Source organism: Agelaius phoeniceus, chromosome 1, assembly GCF_051311805.1.
Source record: "Agelaius phoeniceus isolate bAgePho1 chromosome 1, bAgePho1.hap1, whole genome shotgun sequence".
Taxonomy (NCBI): Eukaryota; Metazoa; Chordata; class Aves; order Passeriformes; family Icteridae; genus Agelaius; species Agelaius phoeniceus.
Window position 1 is genome coordinate 108,615,702 of NC_135265.1, and position 25,824 is coordinate 108,641,525.

Below are 25,824 nucleotides of genomic sequence, written 5' to 3' on the forward strand. Positions count from 1 at the left end.
CACTGGCAGGACAGACTCCAAGAGGATTTGTAGAAGTGCCCTGGTGATGGAGGACTTAGTTGCTGTTTTCAAAGTGGTGCAGACTCCTAGGAGACCAAATTCCTTTGGCCTTCCTTGGCTCCTGTCGACAAGAGCGTTTAAGAGCGGGCTGTGAGCCTTTTCAGAAACCATTTGCAGAAACTCTCAGGCTTTTTTTTTCTGAGTGATGAAAAGTTTCTTTCTGTTGCCACTAATAAATCCCCCTCCCCTCACCAATTTATGTTTTATAAGTTTGGGTTAAGCTTTGTCTACTAAAAGGATCGTACATAAAACACCACTCACTGAAATGTGATCTTTGCACATTTCTGAAGTTTTAATTTTCCTGCGGTGTAATCTTGTTACTTAGGTCATTCATTTTGTCACGCCTTGGTATCAGTCTGGTCCAGGTTTGGCTGCAGGGCTATGTTCTCCTGACATTTAGAGCAAGAATTCCCTGGGAAATCAGTCAAGAGATTTGACATTGCTGCTGGCCAGGCTCCAGTAGGTTTAGTTTTACTCTCCTTCTCTATTTATTGTGGAATCTGTCTGTCCACAAGCTGCACATTGAGTTCTGTGCTAGAGAAGGAGAACTAAAAGGGACAAAATGGCCATTCATTTGGGGGATTCATTCAGGCTTTTCAGAGAGGATTTACAAGAAGCTGTGCACTTAAATGACTGCTGAGCTTCCTTAGCCCTGCACTATTACCTCCCTCACAAGACAATTTGGATTGAATGCTTTTTCTTTGCCCTCTCCCCCACCTCAATAGGCTTCAATTACTGTTGGAAAAGCAAAATTAAGAACTAGGTAGCACAGGAACCACCTGGAGGTTTTTCACCTTTAGAAATAGTTTAATTTGAACATGGCATGGACAGACCCTTTGCTTGGAGGAAAATAAAAAAGCCCCAAACAACCAAACAAAAAAAAAAATCTTTTTCTCTCCTCTTGCCACAAATTGCTGCAATGTCAGTTGTGAAAAGATGCATCAGTGGCACAGCCTGTCAGGATTTGATGAACTGGAGAGAAGGTGCAGGGAAGCTGCCCTGGGCACTCGTGGGGGCACAGGAAAGTTAGGGGAACAGCCCCAGGTCAACTGGAAATAGAGAAGTAAGGTCTCTTGTGGAGGGGACAGTGACATGTAGCAGCAGCACAGAGCAAGATGCAGTCAGCTCTGAATGTGCCATGAGGGAAAACCATCATCCTGCTGGTCTGTGTGCTGGGGCTGTGTAGCCTTAGCCAGTGGGACCAAAGAGATTTATCTAACTTTGCTGGGTGAGACACTGAAATTCAGTTAAGCACTCACAGATTTTATCAGCCACAGAAAATGCAGTACTCTGTAAACACCACTGTTATACACTCTGTAACATCTAGCCATGCTTTTCTGACCGGTCTGTGTTGCTGTCACAGTCCTTCTGCTTACAGTCCTCCTCCTTTTTAAGCTCCTCAGCTGGAAATGCTCAGCTTCTTCCCTCACCACCACTTCAGATTCCTACAGAAATGAAGCTCAGCCAAAGAATTTGGAGTTCAAGACTAGATAGTAACATAACATGTTCTGTTTAACTTTGTATATTGTAGACCATTTCACTTTACCTCAAGACACATTTCATGAGTTAGGTAACTTATATTTGGTTAAATATATTTTGAAAAAGCATCTTTGCTTAGATTTGAAAACTCATGGGAAAGAAAATCCACCCATTCCCTTGGTAGCTTATTCCGAAGACTAATAATTTTCATCACCAAAAATGGTCTTTGTCTCTAAACTGAATTTGTATGAATTCATCTGCCATATGCTGCTTCTTCTTATGCTGTTATCTGCCAGATTAAAAAGCCTCTTATACTTCTACTGTCTCCCCATGAGGATACTTATATAATGCAAGCAATTCAACTCTTCATCATCCTTTTGATAAGCTTAGCAGACTGAGCTCTCAGTCTCTCCTCTAAAGAAAATTCAGTAACTTTAGGTTTTTTTCCAGTCTTGTTTGTGCCTTCACCACTTTTCCAACATGCTTTTTAAAATGCATATTTAATATTGGTCTCCCAGAAGGCACATTCTGAAGTGAAGACATTTCTTTTAGCACACCTGGGAATTGAATTAGTCATTCTTGCCACAGTATTGCATTGAGGAAGCCTTCTTTCTTGCTCTTCCACAGTAGCTCCTGAGACCTTCTGGGGATATAGCCCTCACTCTGTAGATAAGCCTTGTTTCACTCTGAGGCATGCAATTCTGCAGACATTCTGTCTGACAGGCATCACACTAGAGCACAGCCCAGTCTGCTGTGTTTGGCCATCCTTTTCTCAATCTACTGAGTTAAGTAATTTAAAAACTGGCAGTGATTCTATATTTACCTCCAGACCTACCTGATGAAGAAAACCCTAAAGCACATGAGGCCTCACAGTGATCCCTTCAGATCCCCCAACATGATCAGTATATTATCTTTCAGAGATCTCTCAGCCAGGTCTGAACCTATTTGCTTTTCTGTGGCTAATGCACAGTGGTAATGCTCAGAGCAAATATAACTCAGTATAGCAGCAAAGGCTCTAGAAACACTGAAACACACTGCTCTGTTCCACTGCCTCTGTCAACCATTATGGGATTTTAAAGATTAAATTGTGTTGTTGTTCATTTTCTTTCTTCTTTTTCTTGGGCAAGGCTGAACCTCAGTGGTGTATATTTGACATGTGGCCAAGTGCTAGGAATTTGTTCTTTGTCCAAGATGTTTCTTTTTTTTTAACAATATAATGAAAAAATATATGATACATACATAGCTTCATATTCATGGGATTTATATATCTAATGGAAATCTATGCCATGAATGGGCTCATGCAGCACATTTCAAGAAAGACAATTTTGCTGCAGATCATTCAGGTTATCTTTGTAGATTACTACAGTAATTGTTGTCTTAATACTATGTATTTTACAGGGGTTATCTTCCCTCTCAACACTAATACCTCCTAAAAGCTAAAACCTCAGGGCACAGATGTGAAGATGTTGATCCTTTTCCCATGCAGTGGTGCATCTTTCATTGAACTAACCAAAAAAGGAAGGTCTGACTATGAATATTTACAAGTTCTTTTGTGCATAAGCTTCTAAAGAAAACCTGATAGCATGTTTTTCTCAAAATCCTTTATAGAACAGCAACTTTATTTCTGACAGATTTTTGTGTTTACAGCTTGTATAAACCTCAACACATCAAGCTAGTGATACAGGTGCTGCATTTTTCCTGGACTAGGAGAAAAGTTTCAAACTCAGAAATGACAATTGGAACTATTCAATCCCTTAACTAAAATTTACACAAAAATACATTTATTGCAGAAGACTTTGAGGATAGAAGTTTTTTTTTTTACTTATTTGCAGACTTAAATAGGATAACCAGTCTGATACCATTCTTCATGACTTACCTCTTTAAACTCATCAGTCATCTCTTTTCTTGCATTCATGTTTTAGATAGATAGCCTTGCTGTATGTTGGTGTTTGAAGTGGATTTCATGAGTTTTATGGAGAAAACTATTTCTGTGTAGACAGATATTGTACTGGATTAGTGTCTATGAAGGAGCCAAGGCTGGTGGGGACTCCAAAGCAGGGGGTTGGAACTAGAAGGTCTTCAAGGCTCTGTTCCAACCCAAACCATTCTGTGATTCTAGGACACCTCTCCAGGTCAAAATAGTCTGAACTCTGTTAAAAATAGATGTAACTTTCTAAGAATGCATGCCAGAGAAAGGGAGATTTCTGAGGGGTTTATGGTTTAATGTAGCCCCTTTTTGCAAAAGCTTAACATGTCCAATTCCTATGTGATGTTCAGTGTCACCCTGCACACTTGACTGCCACGAGCACATTTGTGTCAGCTGCAGCACGGCAGAACCAACACCCCAGTGAAAGGGATTCTTTTCAGCTACACGCCTCGCTGGCACCGTGATCCCCCTGCTCCCACTGTGGCCTGGCAGCTTCTTGGGGTGTGGGAGGGCATGGAAAACCACCCAGCCCGGGCCTCAGTGTGGCAGAGTGCAATTTGCAGAATAGTCTCTTCAAAAATTAGTTTTGACTTCCAAACCAAACCTGTTCAGTACAAAAGGCAGGGGAGGGCACTTCCATGCAGTGCCACAATGCAATTTTTGCTGTGAAGTGTCAGAAATTTGTAACTCATTCTTAAAAGGTCACCCTGATTCCATGTGCTTTGCCTCAAAGAGTTGTTCTCTCTCTACCTGAGAAATTGTAGATACTTCCAAGTATCCAAAACCATGAAGAGGTATAAAGTGCATATAAAGTCCCTGTAGTCTGTAACCAAGAAAGCTATTTTTCCCTTCCCTTCCCTTCCCTTCCCTTCCCTTCCCTTCCCTTCCCTTCCCTTCCCTTCCCTTCCCTTCCCTTCCCTTCCCTTCCCTTCCCTTCCCTTCCCTTCCCTTCCCTTCCCTTCCCTTCCCTTCCCTTCCCTTCCCTTCCCTTCCCTTCCCTTCCCTTCCCTTCCCTTCCCTTCCCTTTTAGTCCAGTTTGATTTATTTAGTTATTTAGTTTTTAATTACTTTTAGTTTTTACTCAAGTGATGATGCCAAAGCAGAACAAAAATCAAGTCTTGGGGGGGAAAATGATCACCTGAGTTACAGGCAAGTGTAATTTATCGGGAAAAATGGAGATTTTTAAGCCACAAAGAGAAAACAATGTGAATGTAAAACAGTAGGGATCAGAGTGTAGCCCAAGCAGTTGGAAAAATGTGTGAGAGATTTCTATCATGATCTTGAGCAAGGTATTTTTAGACAGTAGTCTGCCCTGATTAAGTAATGAATAAATAAAAGACAAATCTTTCCCCACTGTTTCTTTGTGTAGAAGATACTGAAAGTCCTAGACTATTTCAGAAGTTTGGGCACACCATTGATTCACTTGAGTTTTGTTATGAGGCCAGAAAGGGAAAAAGAAAACAAAAAAAAAAGCCTGTGAAACCCTATAACTGTCCAGTCTCAGTGGTTTTGTTGCTGTGCCAAAATAAGGGGTGAAGGCATAATAGCACTAGAAAAGCTCACTTGCTGTAGATTTTACATAACAAGTTCTCAGCTTCTCTCATTCAGCCTGTGCCTGTTTCTGCAACCAAGGCAGCACAGAGAGCAGATTTTAGCTATAAATATGTCAGTGGGTAGAACTTGTTTTCCTTTGGTAAATTTAAGAAATGCTTTGGTGCTTGAGGGCCAAGGGTGGCACAGAAAGTAAAATTGAAAATTTTAGAAAGAATCTCTGAAAATGTACCAAAATACTCCCTCTTTTTCTCCATGTCTTGCTCAGAAAGGTATGGGTTTGGCAAAGTTGCTTCTGCTGCTTCCAATTATAAGTATGTTTAGGGGTATATTTTTATACTAGAAGTCTGTTAAGCATGGCTTCCTAAGAACTGGGTTCTTCAGCAACACTTAGGAGTCTCCACTTAGGAGTATCCCTTATTCTGCTTTTCAGAGGTGGCCTTTGCAACTCCCAGAGATGTGCCTGGCAGCGGCAATGGTTCAGCCCACCTGAAAAGTTTTGCCTGCTACCTTGCAGGTTGAGTAGCCTAACATATATCAGCTTAAGCTGAAAATTTCAATCCTAGCATCACTTTTAAATAAAGCAAGGCAGCAAATGAATTGTGGGCCAGGTTCTGCTTGGTAAGAGTGCTTCCACTAGGGGAGTTTCTGTACTCAGGGGCAGTGCATTGTCTTGGACCCACTGTAGCCACTAGGCTGGAGACAGACAAAAAGGCACAGGGAGAAACAGGAGCCTTGTTGGCAGCAAGTCTGAGACAGAGAAAAATTTTATCTAACTTTGGTTCAGTGTTTGTGTTTTCTCTGCTCCTCAGGAGGACCTGCAGGGATCACGAGGATTTTGAGAAACATCATCCTCCCTTGGAGCTGAGCTTTTGCTCTGCTGCAGCCTGAGAGTACTTTGATCAGAGATACAATAGCAAAGCTGCAATTTATTATTGTTCATTGTCACCTCCAGCCACAATTAACATTTCCCCTTCTCATTAGAGGTTTTTCCTCTGTCCCTTTTCTGTTTCACTTTTTTTTTTTTTTTCTAAGAGAACAGCAGAAGTCATAGCAAAGGTGACAGCTTGTGTCTATGGCTTGGAGTGCACTATGGGGTATGGTAACACCATAACTTCCTTGAAAGCAGACCTTTCTGTAAACTGCTGCCTTCTCCCCCCCTTACCAAGTGTCCCACCAGGAAACCTCCCAAAACCCACATCTGTACCCATGACCAGAAGCAGGCTCAGCTGGCAAAGTGCAGACCCACAGACCTGGCAGCATCCTGTCCCAAGCAAGCTAAAGAAGCAGAAAGAAGGGCTGTGCAAGAGGGAACCTTGCAGTCCCTGCAAGTAGTTTAGGTTTGCTTGGAATGACTTTGTGGTTCTGCAGCATGTTAACAGAATGTTTATGTGCATGTGTTTTCAGGCACATCTAAGGTGTTTAAAGTCAAATGCAGGACAGCAAATGTAGCTCTCACTACCATTGTTGCACAAACTTTGTCTAGGGGTTATAAGACTGACATACAAATACTGTGTGCACATGCATTTATAAAACATGTGCATGTATTTATATTGCATTTATGCAAGCTTTTAGGGAGGAAACTCCCTACAAGTTGAACTCAGCTTTCTGAACACACTGAGAAGCACACTTTTTTTCTCAGATGAATGGTAGCTTATTATCATTCCTAGAACTTGAAAATCTGTCTTTATGTGCATCTGCTTTTGTCAAAAATGAGATAATTTAATATGCAGGTCCTACTCTGCAGACATGCAGTTTTTACATCCAAGTAACTACCCTGAGAAAATTAAGCCCTTAGCATTTAATATCCTACTGACATGTATTTACAATCTACTGAGTACTGATTTACCTCTCTGTATGCTGAAATGCCCTGATAAACCTGCTTTGCTCCTACACCTTATATCTCAGAATGCTGTTTCTTGAATGCAAATTACACGGGCCACTCAAAATTTACAAATCTTGGGAGATGAGCAGTACTGTGAGCTTTTGTGGAAAATGTGTTCTCTGCAAGGAATTTGAGAGGAAAAACCCCGAACCCTGAGACAGAAGGAATTTCTGCATGACAAAGTCAAGACAGACACGTGTGCACAGATGGTGCTGACAGTACCATACTCTCAGGCAGGCTCATTAGTGCAGCCTCAGTGCCATGATAACATAGATGTGCTGGACTGGAGGTGGCTTACACTTGTCAGATGAGAGCAACCCGGCAATTGGTCTCACCCATTTGTGCCGACATAATTAGAGAGGGAGGGAAATTCTCTGTGTGAGGAGACAGAGGAAAGGAAACATCAATTACACATATCAAAAAAAAAAAAGATGTTTTGGTCATGGCCTTGAGATTTTCCCTTTCCTTTTGTAAGGAGTCTTTTCCCCTCTCTCACGGTTGTTAATCACATCATTTTTTGAAGACAAAAGAAGAAAGCAACATAGTCTGTCTCAATGGCATCCCCATGTTATTTGTAGCCTCCACGGGGTCACAGAAACAGTGGCTGTGTTAGTATGAGATAAATCCTGAGATGTTCTAGCATGCCAGGTAAACTGGAGCCTGCCACAAGGGGTGGCAGGACCTCAGAAAGGGCTGGGGGAACATGGCCCTGGGTACTGGGTCATGCAGCTCTGGTGTGTAGGACAAGGCAGGAGTTTGCATACCTGGATGGGATCCACTGCTTCTGCAGAACCCTCTCGTTGAGCATCACTTCATTTACAGCTACTGCAGTAAAATAAATACGACAGTACTTATTTACACCAAAGTAAAACAGCTTCTCTTTCATCTGGGCTCTGAAAAAATTGAGACAGCAAGATTCTCACTCTGTCTGCTCTCCCAAAGGAGCCAGAGGGACACTTCCCCCTGGTCAGACATCCTGGCACTGGTTCTATGCTGAGGCAGTGCCTGGGTAGGCTTGACAGATGCACAGTGTTTTGAGACAGAGCTTGCATTCTTTAGGCTGCCAACTGCCCAGAACAGAGTTGAATGATGTGTTTCTCGGCTGGAGCAAAGCTGGGAAGTCCCCAGCTTCCTCCAAGCCCTTGCAAGTAAAGCATAAGGAAATGCAATGAACATCCTAGAGTTAAATTCCTTACTAATGGGTAATTTCTAACCACTGCTCTTTAGCCACACACTTTAATGATTTTAGGAGAAAACACATGGTATAATTTCCTTCCATTTACAGGACCACTTTACCAGTGAGGACAGCAACACAGATAACATTTCATGTTTGTCCAACAAGTGCATGAAATTACAGAACCTGGATGAAGATCCAGATCTCTTAAGTCCAAGTCCGTCACTCCAGCCACAAGCAGAGCTACATCTAACATTGAAGAGATGTGGAGCTCACTTCAGTTAGCTGCATTGCCAAAAGCACAACTGTTCTCCCATAAAACATGAAATTTCTATGATAACCAATCAATCTAAGACATTCTCATTAAGCTAAATAATATGACTGTTTCCTTAGTTCCCCCACTTGTGCACATTTCCAAAGGAAAAGCAATCCTAGGTATCTGGGGATATAAACAGATGTTTTTTGCTAAATCAGAGAGTTCCACCACCCAGCAGTGTTTGTGCTTGCCCTGCCCTCTGAACTGTACATTAATTGGTTGATACAGGACAGGTGCATCCATATTTTTAATGAAATATAATGATTTATGGTCTGATTTCAGACTTTATGTTCCAAGACCAAATTAATATAGTTTTGAAGGCATCACAGGAGTTATAAAGTTGATAAACTGGTATTAGCATTACAGTTGAAAAGACTTTTCTGATATATTGCTAGCCTTAAGGCACACACAACAAAGATGTTTATATGTAACCCACATATACAATACAAAGCTCTAGAAAAATATTTTCCTCTCAGACTTTTGCAAAGTGTCACATTGCAATTTTCAGTTAAATTTAAACTACATTTAAAATTAAAGCAGTGATCTCCAATGACACATCACCAAGACAGTGCAGCCTGAGGCAGGAGTAGCTCCAATAAATTTGGCCTTTTGGGGGAGTTCCACCAGAGGAAATTTCCAGGAGTGTGCGCTGTGTTTGATTGCACTGTGTGTGGCTGCACACCTCTGACTTCAGCAAGCAACAGTCTAGCAGCAGTTTTAGAAAAGATGGGCACAATGGCTATGTCTGAGCTTTGCAAGCCAAATCCTACCTGGAAAAAAGAAGCTGCCTTCTGTTGATGTATATATCAGAATTTGGGAATGCACACCTATGAAGTTTAATTCTTTAAAATTTGTTTATTCTTTAAAAAAATTGTTATTAAAATTTTTGATTTTATTAATACTGATTCATTTTAGAAGAAAGGCAGATGTAGAACATTGGGTTCCAAAAACCAGATTTTAATTTCAGGAGGGATGCATGACTGTCTGGAGTTTGGAAGAGACACATGAGCCAAGGGAGCACTCTCCTGCCACGCCAGCCCTCCCACAGGCTTCCTGTAATGCCTTTACAGCACATTTGACTTGCTCTGACAACTGACCTGCATTAGAGAAGTGCTTGGAGATCTTCAAATGAAGAAATGTTCATAACTAAAAAGCATTTACTGTAATGAAGCCCCTTCAAAGAGGCTCTGCATGCCACAGCTGATCTCTAGTGTAGATATAATCTCACTGAATGTTGTGGAGTGTATTGTCATTCCTCTTCTGCATACATTATATATAATTTTTTGAGTAAAACAAACATCTGTGCGCAGTTGTGGAGATGAGATTTTTATGCTAGTTATGGTGGATGACCTTCAGTTTTTGTTTTTGCCCAGGATTCTTTCAAAATATAAACAAAGTTACAATGCAGCCTCCCACTTTGACCTTTTAAATTTTACTTTTAAAAATAGAGGTTATCTTTTATGCTGCAAATTATGCCTTTATCTCTTATAATCCCATAAGTCAGATATCACAGTCCCACTTCAATTATGCTAAACTCTTATGTTAATTTTAAATCATGTAACTTAATTCCTGGCAAAGCAGGCTGGTGATTTTCAAAATGTGGTTAATGAAGCAAAGTACAATCTAGATTCTGCTACTGAGATCATCTGAATCCCTTAGGTCGCTGAACATGACTGTGGAGAGGCTCTTCTTTACAAAAGTCTCGGTTAGATTTTCAAAAAATGAATTTTTAAGTGCAGTTAGGGGCTATGAAATTTGAAGTTGAGCGTACAAAGAAGTTAAATTACTTTCACTAGAGCCATAGAACAACAGTGCAGCTAAAACAATTACACTTCTGTGCACATACATGCTTTAAAGACCTTAGCTAGTGTCCTCCCCTGTTAAATCACAAATGCAAATCATATCAGATTTTCAGGATGATAGTCTGGGGACCTGATGTCCATGTCCATGGATGTATGCAAATCAATGTCATTTTCCCTATCATTTGCAGAAACCAAATATTTGCTGATAATTTCTTTCAACCCTCTCCTTTACTCAAACAATAGCTTTATCTAAGACCCACTAGTAGATGAAATGTTATGAGAATGTGCAGCTCTTTCAATGCAATTAAAGCTGCTCCCCCCAAATCTCCATCATTCTCTGATCTGATAGGCAGAAAGTTTGCCACTAAAATGAACTCAGTGTGAAGCTCAAGTTCTTCAGAGACTGTCTTTTACTAATATTAATTTATTTCTCTGAATTAAAGTATTCATACCAAACTCATCTATAAATTGGCCTCCATTCTTTATTAGCATGTTGCACTTTTTTCCTCATGTGCTTTTTTGAAAATACTAGTACCATTAGTGTGGCATTTTTTTGTCTGTAAATTATCAGTTAATTATACACATCCACAACAGACAAGACAAAGCAAATATATAGACACCCAAAGGTTGGTGGACATTTATTTTTTATTTAAATTTACTGTATTCATTGGTCTTCCTGTAAGGCAAGACCAATGAATAAAGTAAGACCACTCAGGATTTGAGGTTGAATCCAATACTTACAACAGCTGAGAATCTAGAGGTCAAACCAAGGTCAAATCCAAGGCAGTTTAAGGCAGTTTTCACATGACTTAGAAGGTTGCATGGTACAAAATCAAAACTTTCAGGAGGTCTTCTTTCATTGTCTTAGCTTGCAAGATGTGGGGTGGAGCCCACAGGAAAACCAGGAGGGATTTCTGACAGGGAAGGTGGGAGTTGAACACCATCCTGTGTTAAAAGGGGGAGATTTTTGTTCACCTGAGGAGAAGCATGTGTGGGAGAGGTTAAATTGCCAGATATCCCCTCCCAAACACTTCTGGGTGTTAACACCTGTGGGTCCACCCATGCACAGCTCACACAAGCAACAATGTGTGTGCTCACCTGTCCAAGGCATCCTTGCAACTTCTCACTGGTGCTCAGCAAATGCATCTCCCCACACCTCATGCTGATAGACGGGTTTTTGCTTCTCCTCTTTGCTTCACATTCCTTTGGAACAGGATGGTTTAAGCTCTGGGTGCTGCTAGCCACAGACAGCACAACCCCTGGTTTGGGCTGCCCAGTGTGCTTTTACCTTTTCCCTTTGGAGTGGCTTGTCCTGCCACAAGGAGAGATGTGCAGAGCCTGTTTGATTACACTCTGGCACCATGGAGACTGGAGGTGGCTTTTTTTCCTCTTCTGAGGAGAAAACTGAGGGAGAATCAAGCAGTGAGGGTACCTAGGAAATGGTCTGGCCTTTCAGTTGGGACCCACAATCACTCCTGTGGAAGGACTGAATCTGTACATCATGCTTTGCCTGAGATGAAGGAAAAGACAACAATAACAGCAGTAGCTGTGACCAGTGGCTGGGAACAGAGAAAAAGGATATTTTATTTGCAGTACTTTCCCATCAGGCTGTTTCCTCACCCTACAACTTGCTATATCAAGGCACTGGAGCAAGATGCACCAAACCATTTCAGAAAGAAAGGCATAGGGGACATCTTTATTGTGGAAGGGCATAGAGATTTTTCCCTGTCCATTTTAGAGATTTGGTCTACTGATGGACTTGGTAGTGTTAGGTTAATTGTTGGACTCGATGATCCTAGAGGTCTTTTTCAATGGTTCCATGATCCTATGATTTTCCAGAGGTTTCTCCTCCTCCTGGGACACCCTGGCCCACCCACTGGGCAAGACAGGTTGCAGGAACAACTGCATGTTTTGGTCAGGCAGCACTTGTGGGAGGAGAGGGAAGAGAAGGGTAGAAGGTATCTTTTCAAACCAGGACTGTGGGATTCTGGACACATCTTCCTCTAGGACAAATCACCAATATGCATTACACCACATAAAACTGCACCATGCACCCCCATTCCTTGGGCTTGGTGACCACTGGCAAGGCAGGCAGGACAGCAAAACACTGGTGACTTCAGGGAGCTCTGTGGGCAGAGCCAGTTTGTAGGTTTGGGAGGCAATGGGCACACACACCGTGTCTGTAACAGATTGCTGGGAGCTGGGCTGATAACCAGACCCCAGCACACTGAGAATGGTCAGTTGCAATGAAGTTGCTTCTCAGTACAGACCTCAGAATATCCCAGAGCTGCCAGGCTGAAACTTAGTCCATTTCATCAAAAATGAAGAACTACCGTGAATATTGGGACCACAGTATGCAGGTATCACATGTAATGATGCATCCACTGTGCATTAAAACCTTAATTTTGTTGAATACAGCAGCTCTCTGAAAGGAGGGTCATACTTGTCAACTCCAGTGCATCAATCAAAATGAGGCAGTGGACTGATCCTTCACAGGCTTACCCAAATCTACTCTGCTCATCAACTGAGCTGCTGTGCTATTTTTAGTTTGATGCATTTGTATTCAAGAGAATTCTTCAATAAAAAAGGTCTAAAACTGGCTAGAGTCTAATAGTAATCAAAAAACAAGTCTTGCAACTGAGAACACTGTAAACATTTTAGAAAATTAGCCAATGATTCTTTATTAATAAGTGACAGAAAGTAAAAATACAATCAAAAGTTTTTTCAAAACCCATTTCTAAAACAAACACACCAAAAAAAGAATCATGCCACTCTGAATTTTTTTTCTTAAACCATTAAAAGAACATTAGGTAAGCTAATGCAACAGCTGTCTGAGCCACTGCTTCCATAGAATAATCCATAATGGTAAAAACAGCTTTTTCAGGCATTTTAGTGCAATTTATGCTGTTTACAGGTCTTTTTTTCTTTGCATTCTCCATAATTTAGTATCAAATGATATCACTCTAGCTTATAAAATCCCCACTAATTCAAGAAAACTCTACTTAGCAGTAACTTCATTTCCTTTCAGGGCTAATATGAAAGTAGTTGTTTTGAATCCCAACATGATAAGTATCTAGTAGAAGCCTGAAGCTATTCTAGTGCTATACAAGTGGTGATGTATAATTGAACATTAAGTAATCCAAGTAATAGAAGTCATAGGTCAGCTGTCTCTCCTCCTTAGACAATTCCTTTAAATATTGCCTCACTACCTCTGTACTTGTTCTCTCGTCAGAGGAATGTCTGTCTTTGAATTTAGGGAACTTCAGATTGGCTGGAGCACCTACCAGCTGCAGAAAGTAATTGGCATCTTCTTCCAGGGTTTCAAACTTTCCTATAAAATCGTAGTTGATGAGGCAGGGATAGCAGAGCTTACTGACTTGCTCCCAGTGAATGTCCATTCCTATTGGTCGGTGGGAATCTAACAAATATTGGATAAACTCCTTGAACTTAACTCCTGATCCTGTTTTCAGTGCTTCTTCATCTGCATGATGTCTATACTTTTTAATTATTGCCTTCCCAAATACCGGATGGTAATAGCTGTTTGGATGTTCAAACTTATCCCTGAAGGCAGATACCAGTCTTTCCATAGGATCACGTACAAATATGAACTTGGTGTACATGTTCAAGCGTGTGTAGATCCCTTTTAGATCATAACTGTCCAATTTTCTGAGGTGCTTTCCATAGTGCACATCATCATGGGAGATGTTGTTTGCTGAGGCAGCGAGTCCACTGAGCACCATGAGGACCCTTTTCCAGTTGGAACAGCCTGCTTTTGGCACTTCACAGTACAGAACCTTGTGCCTGTCCTCTACATAAATTCTTGACACTAGGTGCACCAGGTGGGTTTGCAGCTTCTTTCTGCTGTTGTATTTCCTACAGAAGTCCTGCAGGAAGGCCCTGCGCTTTTCCTGGGCGCTGTCTATGTCCTGCCACTCACCACCCTTGACAAATGTCTTGTTTAACGGGTGCAGAGCAGGAGGTAAATACACCCCTCTGAACCAGTTCAGAGGAGACTCACTCATCTTCTGCTGCTCAGGGAGCCGGTTCTCCGAGGAGGCAGCCACCACACCGAAAGGGTCAGTCCTGCCCTGCCAGTGCCTGCTGCTTGAGACATGGTTACTGAGGCTCACAGGAGCACTTCTCCTCCACGCTGCTTTCCTTGGCATCCCCAGAGGCTGGAGCGTGAAGTCCTGCAAACGTGGAAAGGATCAGAGCTTAGAGCACAGTGACAGTCCAGCCCGGCCTGCTCATGTTGCAGCAGCAGCAAGGATGGTGGGGTGTGCTCATAACCAAGCCACACCTGGTACTAAAAAGTCCCCTTTGAATTGCTCAATCAATACACCTAATTTAGGAACCAACTGGGCTAATTACTGAAATACATGCTTCTGAAGATTACCTCTTAGCACACAGTAGGTCTTCCTACAAAAATAAATAGCTCAAGTCACACCTCTTAAGAAATCAAAAATGGTTCACACAGGGGGGCTGATAGTCCTGCTAGGGGTGGCCAGACACTTTTCTCTCCTGAGCACATTTTCCCCTGTGCCAGCACTGGCACTGGTGGAGCGGCACGGTCATTCTCTGGAGCGCACTGGCACAATCACAGTAACAGGTATTGTCTCGGGAGTTTGCAGTTTATTGCAGCCCTGAGACACGTGGAAAGTCTCTGTTTTGGCCCGCACGTTCAAAGAATGAATCAGAATTCTTCAGTTCTCAGTCTCAGAGTTGTTTATTGTATCTTACCTATAAAAATTTTTCTCCTGTCCAGCCGAGGTCCACTCAGCAGGACAGACAGAGGCACTCTGACCGCCCTCGGGGTGGTGTTATCTCTTTATACTACAAACTACGTATAACATGTTTACAATTACTTTCCAATACCTATCACCTATGTTAGACAGCGAGCGTCTACTCTAAACCAATCCAAAAGTGCCAACATCACAGCAGAAGATGGAGGTAGAGAAGAAGAAGAAGAAGAAAGGCTGGACACGCCCAAGTCCCTCCATCTTGTCCCCAAAACCCCTATTTTAAAAACCCCAAAATCTACTTTTTCACCGAGTGATAATTTTATTATTACACTACTTAAACTTCTGTGGCTTTCAGGTCTTCAAACCAAGTTGGTAATTTGCTCCACGGGTCATAATCAAACCCACAGGTGTTCTGGGCTGCATGCCAGGGTCTCCAAGCCCCCTGGCAGGGTTACCATTAACTCTGGGATGTACTGAGTTCTGACAGTATTGGATCTACTCCCACCACTGAGACTTGGAGCAGCTCTTGTCCCCCAGTGGTGGCAGGGGACAAAACCAGGGCTCCTAAACAGTTGACATCAGCTGGTTTGAGCAGGATGTAGTGACAGACAAAATCATCCCTCCAAAATGGTCCTACTCCTACCTGCACACAGAGAGATGATCGAAGTGGATGCACAGGACTGAATGTACATACAGGTGTGTCTGTGACACAGGTGCCTGCACCTGAGCTGCTTTCACAGCTGATAAGGAAAAATAGATGCCTTTGGAGCCTATTCCATCTGACTTATTTAAACATCAACATTAATGACACCAACTAACTAAACATTAACTAGTGACCCTGCAAAGAATGTGAAAAGATGAGACTTTCCTCCTAAACATCTCTCTGTATGTCCCCAGCCATTGTGCAATCCACAAACTGCAGGAGCAGCAAAGCTTGCATCTCTGTTTTGATGTCAGATTCTTCAGGGTCTTGTATCATGCAAGTTGACTGAAGAATTTCTTGCAATATGGGTATTTCTGCTTGCTTATTCCTGAGTGGATTCTCATGTGTCTGCTAACAGGAGATTTTTTTTCTCCTGTTAGCAGGCAAGCCTACTGCATTGGGACACCTCTACAGCTGCTTATTTTCTTTACACATCTGGAGAGAGAGGATGCTGGTCAACAGGTTTTTTCAAACATCTTGTTGCAAGTAACAGAAAAATGGTTAGATGGCCAGACAAACACAGACCACCTGACTTGCTTCCATGAGCCTAACTTTTTTTGGAAAGCTACACAAAAAGGCTTTTCTGGAATAAACTGATTAAACATTTACTGGAAAGTTGTTTTGTCAACTGCCAGATCATATGTGTGGATTTGGGGGGATGATAAAGTTCATAGGCCAATTCAAATAAAGCTGTTAAAAATTCAGAGGAATAATGTAAGAAATGGTAATGAAAGAAACACAATTTGAATTCCAGTTTGAAAAAAGCCTATGAAAAAACAAGCAGTTCCAAGAAAAGTTAGCATATGTTGCAGTGTAATAATTTCCTTTAACAAAAACAAACCCAGAGGATCGGGCTTTTCTCTACTGCTTCAAGCCACTGACAAGCAGGTCTTTTGCCACTGAACTAATGTTTGTATTGATGAAAACAAATAAAAGAAGAGAGTTGTGCAGGACTTGTATGTCTGTGAGAGAGAAGGTAAGTTGGTGCTTTTAGAGATGCAAAAGGATACTTGAATTCATTGGATTTGATGTGGTCCACTTTTCTAATATTTTTAAAAAAATGTATTCTGTCTAATATTTTATTCTTTAAAACAAATGAAACATATGTGTCTAGAGATTTATCCCTTCTGCCCTAGGATGGAAATAATTCAGGAGCTAAGTCAGTGTGTAACAACAGAAAGCAGTGCTAGTAGTAAATCAGGGTATGACTATGAGCCCAATGGGAGTTTCAGCATCATAGTGAGTGGCAAAGTGCCATTCTTGCAACTGCAGAACCACAGACTTACAAATAATTTAAATGTTTTTACCTTGAAAGGGAAACCTGGAACTTAAAAAGGTGAGATGAAAAATATGGGATACTCAGAAACCAACTACACAATACAAGGCTCAACAGAATTAGGGATAAAATTGTGATAGTGCTAAAGTAACTAAAGGTTGTAAGTTCATCAGTGCAACTCTGGTGATTTTGAAAATTTAGAAGACAGTCTCCAATGATACATGGCTGTACTGGTGTTCCCCAATGCAGAGAAAACTCAGAGAGGGCAGTACCTCATGAATTCCTATGGTATGTCACCTGAATTTAGCAGCTCATTTCTGTGCAAAGAAACTTAAACCATCTGAATTTCAAACCAAAGCCACTAAAATGAATCCTGTACTTCAGAGGAAAGTTCAGCCTTCTCGAGCCATCCTGTCTTCCTGAACTGGTGGAAGATGCCCTAGTTCCACTAGAACAGGAGGGAAAAGGACAGATTGAAAGGTGTGTGTGGTCTTGATTTTGTTCCATTTCAAAGAGTCTGCCTGGGATCCAGGACAAGCCTCCAGGGTAACCCAACATGGTACCAGAGGAGGATTGTATTTTAGTTGCAGAAATGGTGAATGCAGCTGTAGGAATCCTTACTAAAACATTTTTGTGGGATTAAAAACTTCAGAGGAGGATGGACAGAACTATTCAGAGAAATCTCAGTACCACTGTAAAGGAACAACATGTGCATAGTTGGAGGCAATTGAAAGGGGCTCCTTCCTAGTGAGATGAGGCAAAAGGAGAAAGAATAACTTAGCAAAAAAGGCCCCAACAGAAAACAAAATTAAAAAAAAATAATCCCCAAAAGAAAACCAAAACCAAACCAACCCAAAACCCCACAGGCCTGCCCCTCTCTCCCTAAGCCAAATAAAAATCCCCAAGAAAAACCCCAAAACTCTAGGGCCAAAGCAATGATACAGGAAGATCTGAGGACCAAGAAGTTATCTCAATTTGTAAAATGTTATTAGCTGCTTTCCTCTTCCCCTTCTCTCTGAGACTTTACTTATCTCACTTATGTTGGCTAATATATGTTTTTATGGTCTCCATGAAGGATAGTGTCCTTGCAGTAAATGCTGGCTTGCTCTAAGAATTGGAACTTGCTCTAAGAATTGGAACAGTAACTTGCTCTAAGAATTGGAACAGATATTTTCCAAAGGCATAAATGGCTGGTACATTGCCATGGAAGTTTTCTAACTCAAAAAAAAAATTAAAATAAAAGAAGAAAGAAAGAGATAAAAGCTTTCTATACACTTGCCTGAGTAACTACATAAGTATGTAATAAAGGTAAGATGAATGAAAAAATTAATTAAGCTTTATTTTTGATGAGAAATATTTAACTAGACAGTTTTCTTGGGAAACTAAGAGAAATTGTTTAATAGATAGTGCCATGTTCCTTAAGCAAAGCTGCCTGACAGTCTGACACTTTTCTGCATGAAAGAGCTGAAAGCCACACACTCTGAAAGGATTTAAATATTTTATGACACCAGTCTTACATAAAGAGAGCTGCCTTCTTTGGCTTGCTCTTGGTGTCAGTGATGCTTTGTTGTGCATTTTATGACACTATAAAGATCTGAACATCTCCATGTTATATCTTTTTTTTTTTTTCCCCACAGCAATAACAGGTAAACAAAAACTTGCAAAACCGATAAAGACTTTTGAAAAACATCCATGTCCATATATCTGCATTCCTAAAAGTCCATCCCACAAGCTGCTGAGCATTGTTGTTCTGAAAAACACCTGAACATACACCAACAACAGGCAGCATGTGTCAGACACTGACTCTGGACCCAGATCTTCCCATGCAGACAGCCCTTACCAAACTCTTTGAGCCAAGTGTCCAAGGACAGGAACATCCATTTATGGCTTTCCAAAGAGCTGCTAAGTTTGGGAACCAGATGCCTGACATGGGAGATGAACTCTGTGGTTACCTTGGAAAGATGCAACGCTGTCCTTAAGACATGCTGACAACCTGTGCAGTGGGCTGCATACATTTAGTGTCAGGATTAAAACCAGGGAATTGTACCTTTGCCAGTAATTGTGCAAACTGCCCTCTGTTTGCATAAACACATTTGAAAGGAAGGCCACATAAGAAGTGGCCATTTAGAAGAGTAGAAGGCACTGTCTCACTTTAGCTAGGCTGGAACTGAAGACAGATTTAAAAATGAGGTTAAATTTGAGGAAAAAATGGAATTTAACAGAGTTTTTCTGTGATGTGTGGCTACTGGCAGGCAACTCAGTGAAGCTGTTGAAACAAAAGGCATTTTAGAGTCATTAATGAGTTAATGGATTTTTTTGGTCACATTTTTATTGCTGTAGATTCCCTGCTCCTCTCCATTCAAAAAAGGATTTCTCCTCACTGTAAAAATAAGTAGCCAATACTTTCTTTTACACACATTGAAGCTGTCTTTTCCTTTAATACCTTCACAAGCCACTGAGGTAGAAGAGATTGACTACTGCCAAGCATGGTTAAGACTCATCCAATTATGCTTTGTGGTGATTTTACAATGCACGGGTGGGATCTCATCTAGGCATTTGCAATTAGAGCAACTCACCATGCAAAAAGATAATGATGTATTGGAAAGGCTGATATTCCAGGGCTGATTTACAAAGATTTAATGGCCTGCAGTGCAAACAGTGCTGTTTCCTAAATGCCTTAGTGCTGGGTATTCAGTTTTACTTACAAGAATAATAAAATTAAATAAGCCCAACAGATAACATAGCATGAAGAATAGCAAAGGAAAGAAATTTTCTGTTTTCCTGTGCTTTTCTCTGATGCCAACTTACCTGTTTACCTAGGATCTCTCTACAGAAAATTGACAAAGAGTAATTTAAGACAAGGTTCATTTTCCAGTTCACACTCAGACTTTAAAATTATCAAGGAGCACACAGAGATGAGTCTCTTAAATTAAGTTTTTAGTGGAAGGCAGCTTGAGTACTGGAGGATTATAAAACAAACATCCTCCTACTTGGATGGTAGGTGTCTGTGAGTCTTTGAAAACTTTGGAACCAGTAGTTTCAGCCTAAAACCTCAAGTTTTTCACAAAATGTTGGAGGGGGCTCTGAGCAAACTGATTTATTTCAAGATGTCCCTGCTCATTGCAGGAGGATTGGTCTAAGTGACCTTTGAAAGGTCCCTTCCAACTCAAACTGTTCTGTGATTCCGTGATAATTTTTGGGCACACTTAGAAGAATCTCTTAATCAGAGGACCAGGATTGTGGCAGATAGCTCAGACTTGGTATGCAGTTTGAATGTGAGGAAAAGTTTGCATGATTCCTATTTTCAGCAAGCCAGTGAAGCCTGGATCTGTTACTACCTCACTTCAGCTGTACAAACATGAAGAGCTGTACTGAATTTTCTTAATCCTGCCAAAAGGAGAGATTATCCTAACTTCTTTTGTGCTAGAAGACTATTTGGAAAATGTAATACAGAATGATCAGACTCCTCTACTACTACTATGCTACCTGAGCTAACATGTAAATACGCTCAGAACTCTCCCATATCATAGCAGTTGTTTAGTGTAATGTTGGTGAGCTAAGCAGAGATCCACAGGATCTCCCAATGGAGAGACTATTCAGGCTGCACACAAGTGACAGAAAATATTTGCTGATGAGGTGCTTCACCTTCTGTGCAGTGGAGATAAACCTCTTGATTCATCACTTGTGCTTGTATCAGCTACTCCAAAGATAATAGGCAGCACTAACCCCTCACCTCCCAGCGGAGCCATGAATTTTTGGCTTATCTAATTTATTCAGGGCATATCACTGATGCTACATTCCTCAAAAGCCAGAGGCAAGACCTTACTGCCACAGACACCACATTTTCCTATGAGATATGTATCCCTAAAACACATGTACTTGTACCAAGCATCTCTAAGATTACTAAACAGGTTGAGGGGGAAAAAAATAAGAAAAGAGAGAATACAAGATACTCAGAACTTCCTTCAGAGACTAAGAGGCAAACCTCATAGTTTGTAGCTGAATTACAATTAGGTTCAAAGGAGATCCTTGTGAACTCTGAGCCAGACACAAAATAGAATAACTGATCATAGTAAGAAAAAAAATACTGCAGGTAAATTTTAATTAACAGTAATTTTAAATAGATACCAGTAATTTTAACTACTGCTTTTCAAAACACAGCTTTGTAAATCAGTGACTATTGCCCCTAGAATCTGTTAGCAGAAAATCCAGCATCTCATTGCACGGTGACTTGGAGTTATGGCAAGGATACAGACCAAGATAGTGAAGAAGGAAAGGGCAGAGGGAAAGAGAGGTTTTTTTTCTTTTTATATGGTGTGGCCAGCTGTCAGTGATTGGTGTGGAAAAATTTGAAGGGAGAGCCCCAGCCCAGAGATGGTTTTGGAGGAGAACAACCCAGGCTTACAGGCAGTGGGGAAAGTGGAGAGGCCCAATGGGGTAAGCTAAACAGTAACATTATCACAAGTATAGTAGTGTACTTAATAAGGAGATAGGAGAAATCCATTTGTCTTTGGCTGAGACCTCTTAGATACCCAACTCCTGGCTTTGCATCAGCCTCCCCTCCCCTCCCTGCCCTGTCTTGATCTACAGAAAGCACAAAGTCATGATAATGAGGCAAGACAGTCTGCACGAGCCACTTCCACAAGCTCATTCACATAGTCAGCATCTTGGATGAAGGAAATTAAACTCTAATTTACTTGCCAATTCTTGATCAAAACTGGAATTAGCTACCTCCTGTTTCCACCTTCACAGTCAAAGCATTGGGATTCTCCAAAGCATGCTTTGAATGGGAGGAATAAGAAAGATCAAGGCATAAATAATAGAAAGAGTAGCAATAAAGATGCTATCATTATCAGAAATTAAGTTTTGTGTGACAGATTAAAGATTCACCAATACAACTGCAACCAAGTATAGCAAATAAAAAAAGCACTCCACTCCCTTATTACTAAGAAATAAATAATAGGGAAGGTCACTTGATAGCAATAATAAATTGGTTTCGGGATAGTGCAATGCTGATGCTGCTTGTCTTGCCTCCTGATAACAGTTTTATGGTGCTGGTTCTTTGCACTATAACTTACAGACTTGAAAATAAGCACAGAGCCACTGCAGACCTGACAGCTAGTGTTTGGGCAGAGTCTGCAGCCAATTTGCATGGAGTGCATGCCAGCCTAGATGTGCAGCTAAGATGCACTGCTAATAAAAAGCAATTTTCAGGCTATGGACCTCTTAACACTTGGCCATATTTAGCCCAGCCTCCTTCTTACCTAGCAACACTGGTTTTGGGTACAGGTAAACTGGTGTGTTTAAACAGCAAAGCATTTTAAACAATCTGAAATTCAAAATTCACTAAACTAAGCATGCAATATCCATTTTATGAAGCATAGTGCTTCGTAACAAGTAGGTTTACCTTATATATAGAGGGAGCTTAAGTCTGAAGATGACACTTTCAGGCAATCTCTGTATATTACATATTGATCTCTTATTTGAACTCATTAAGTAATGCTAATGTGCCTATTTTTCATAACTTAAAGCACAGAAGTAAATCAAATAACCTAAACAGTTCCTGCTGCTGACAAATGCGATTCCCAAAATTGCTATTTTCAAGCATATTTGAAACACATCTTTGAAAACAAATAGCGTCTCTTGCATGTTCACAACTCAAGCTAGGCAGGAATTTTTGAGCGCATTTCATATTTCAGACAACATCTATTTTCCTCTCTTAAGAAAAGGGACACCAACATTTTTTTATCCAAGGAGGGGCCATGTCTCAGCCCTTGCTGATCAACACCCAGCCTGCACAGGAGAGACCCTGTACCCATTTCCTTGTGTGCATGAGTAGACATATTTTGCAGGAAGCTGACCAAACTGCTGGGTGTTAATCCTGGAGGTTAATCCTGCACGTTTGGACTGAAACACTGGCTCCAATTTCCCAGCAAGTGCTTTGAGAATAGAGGCCTGAAATCTAATGCTGTGCTTCTGCACACAAAGCAGAGCTCCTCACATTAGCGGCTGTGGCAAGATTCACAGGGTTTTTTTTGTTTCTGGTAAACAGAATCCATCTCTATCTTGTTTGCAGGTAAACACACTTATCTTCCAGCATAAACAAGACATCTTGCTGTTTTAGAAATAATAAGAAAAGTTTCCAATGAAACTAAGTTCAGATGAAGAATATTAATGTATATTCAGGCATGAAGAATTCAATTTCTCCCAAATTGCTTTGGAAGAGACACTAAGATCTCTAGAGATCTCAAAGCATTTTCCCTTCAATCAAAATTAGCATTTAATTCAAATTAGATGACTTTATTGGTAAATAAAAAAGAAGTAGAAATATAAATGTGCTCTAGGTAGGCAAATAAATCAAATATGTGTTTGCCGACATTTGTACACTTTTAAACAAATTTGTGTGTTAATTTCTAGGCAGAAAAAAAAGAATACTTGAGAAATGATTGCATTCATAAATTACAGTGGGAAAAAACAGACTGTGAATTGACAAAGGGCATTATTCACTGTACAGTCCATCCTCACACTGACTGACCCTGTTTCACTGAATGGGGCTGTCATGTCTATCACAGGTAAAAGAAAATACGCTGGCTTATTCTGTAGCAGATTTTTGTGAGGCTCTCCCCCGAATATGCATTGATATGCAAGCAGTGCCACAGCTGACCAGTGTGCCACCCAAACACTATTTCAAGCACCATCCCTCCCTGAAGCACAGGAGTCATAAGAGCAGCACTGTGTTTAAGGGCAGCTGCACCCACCAGAGCCACAGTGTTTGGTTTTATGCAAGTCCCTTGACCTTCACACTTCATTTTTCTGTGTCTGTAAACCACAGGAAAGATAATAATTGCCTAGCCCATGTGAATATTGTGATTCCTACTTTCTGATTAACACTGGTAGAAAAACTTGCCATTTTACAGAGCAAAAAGAGACAGAAATCTGATAACTGGGACTGCTACACAACTTCCCAGTCCATGCTGCCCTTCATTGCTTAAACCTCTCACCATGTCTTTCAATACTTCTGTTGAGCATTCAATCTGTTGCATATTGTTATATTTGTTTCGTTGGTTTTTCCCCAAAAGAATAATTCTTCATAAAATTTAAGATAGTTTTATCTTCAGACACTGCACTTATGTTCCTGTCTGTACAACCTGAGAAGCAGTTTCCTCCACGAGGGACTGAGAAGGTTCTCACATAAAAATATCCTCTGTACTTATTTAAATAGTTTTTCCTCCTGCATTTTTTTTTCTGAGAGTCACCATCTTGGTACTATATATTATGAACTAATCAGTGAAGGACTGTTACATTATCTGAACTCAAAGGGGGCAGAGAATGCTATCAGAAGCAACTTTTATCAGCTTGGAAGAAAGAAAATGTTATGTGTATGGAAAAATGGAACATTTTTCCCCAACTGATTTTATCTGATAATATATCAGATAAAAAATTAAAAATTAATTTTAAAAAATGCAGCTTCTGCTTACTGATACAAAATGTGCAGGGGGAGCAGGAAGGATCTCATATTCAACCAGACAGGGCTTGGAGCTGTCTACCTCAAACAAGGGAACAAATGAGAACCTATAGGAGATAATCAGGGGACCCACCTAGTGGATTAGGGAAAAGTGGAGTGGCTGGAAAGTTATCCAGTGGAAAAGGACCTGGGGATGCTGGTTAACAGCAGCTGGATCTGAGCCACTGTGTGTGCCCAGGTGGCCAAGGGCTTGGTTTGTATCAAAATAATTTGTAGTTTTGATAAAAATCAAGGAATCTAGGTTTGAATCAAAAATATGGCCAAACAGGACTAGGAAAAGGTTTGTCCCTTTGTACTCAGCACTGGTGAGGCCCCACTTCAAGCCTGGAGAAAGGAAGGTTTCCCTTGGTGGAGAAGGATCAGCTTAGGGAATATTTAAACAAACTAGACAGAAACAAGTCCTTATGGAACAGGAAGAGGGAGCTTATGGAATGAACTCATGAGTGTTGAAGGAGCTGGAGGATGTCACTGTGAGCCTATTCTTTATTATCTTTGGAAGATCATGGTGACTGGAAGGTTTCCTGAGGATTGGAAGAAAGCAGACATCACTCCTATCTTTAAGGCTGGATAGCAAGGAAATGACAGGCTGATCAGCTTCACCTCATTACCCAGGAGCATGACAGAGCAAGGGACTATTCCTCCCCAGGTGCATTTCACCTTGATGAACTTCATGAGGTTACTGTTGGTCCATTTCTCCACACTGTTGAAGCCCCTCTGAATGGCGGCACAACCCTCTGTTGTATCAGCAATTCCTCAGCCCAGTTTTACATCCTGTGACAACTCCCTGAGGGTTCACTCCATCCCATCATCTTGGTATATAATGAAGAAGTTAAATGGTATTTATTCAGCTGTGACCTCTGGGGTACTCCACTGGTGACTGTCCTCCAGCTAAATCTCATGTTGTATGGATTTATGAAGGGGAAATTGATCCTGACCAGTCTAATAGTCCTGTACAAGCAGATGAGTGAATCAGTGGCGAGTACTGGATCTTGTTTATCTCAAATTTACTAAGGCTTTTGGCATTCCCATAACACCTCCACGAAGTACAGGTTAGGTAAGTGCTCAGTGAGCTGGACTGAAAACTTAAGCTCAAACAGTTGTGCACAAAATGCAGCTGGAGGCCATTCACTACTGCCCCAAGGTCGATGGTGGGTCCAAAAGTGTCCCACATCTTTATTACTGACCTGGATGATGAGACAGAACATACCCTCACCAAGTCTGCAGGCAATACAAAATTGGGAGGAGTGGCTGATACACCAGAGGGCTGTGCTGCCAATCACAAGGACCTCAACGGACTTGAGAAATGGCTAAACAGGAATTTCATGAGATTTGACAAAATGGAATGCGAAGTCCTGCAGCTGGGACAGGCTGGGGGCTGCAGAGG

General features: G+C 41.1%; 1 protein-coding gene and 1 long non-coding RNA gene across 3 annotated transcripts in view; one reads left to right on the top strand and one right to left on the bottom strand.

Annotated features, from left to right (window-relative positions):
- LOC143695107 (uncharacterized) overlaps positions 1 to 25,824 on the top strand; it is a 39,402-nt gene that overhangs the window by 3,509 nt on the left and 10,069 nt on the right. For both annotated transcript variants that reach the window (XR_013184029.1, XR_013184030.1), the window contains exon 2: positions 13,866 to 14,033. This is a non-coding gene — a long non-coding RNA (uncharacterized LOC143695107). The remainder of the gene's footprint in view (positions 1 to 13,865; positions 14,034 to 25,824) is intronic.
- The window catches only part of CHST9 (carbohydrate sulfotransferase 9), an 82,281-nt gene continuing 69,392 nt past the window's right edge, over positions 12,936 to 25,824 (bottom strand). The window contains exon 4 of the mRNA XM_054646578.2: positions 12,936 to 14,384. Coding sequence (XP_054502553.2) covers positions 13,296 to 14,384 — 1,089 coding nt within the window. The 3' untranslated portion in view covers positions 12,936 to 13,295. The remainder of the gene's footprint in view (positions 14,385 to 25,824) is intronic.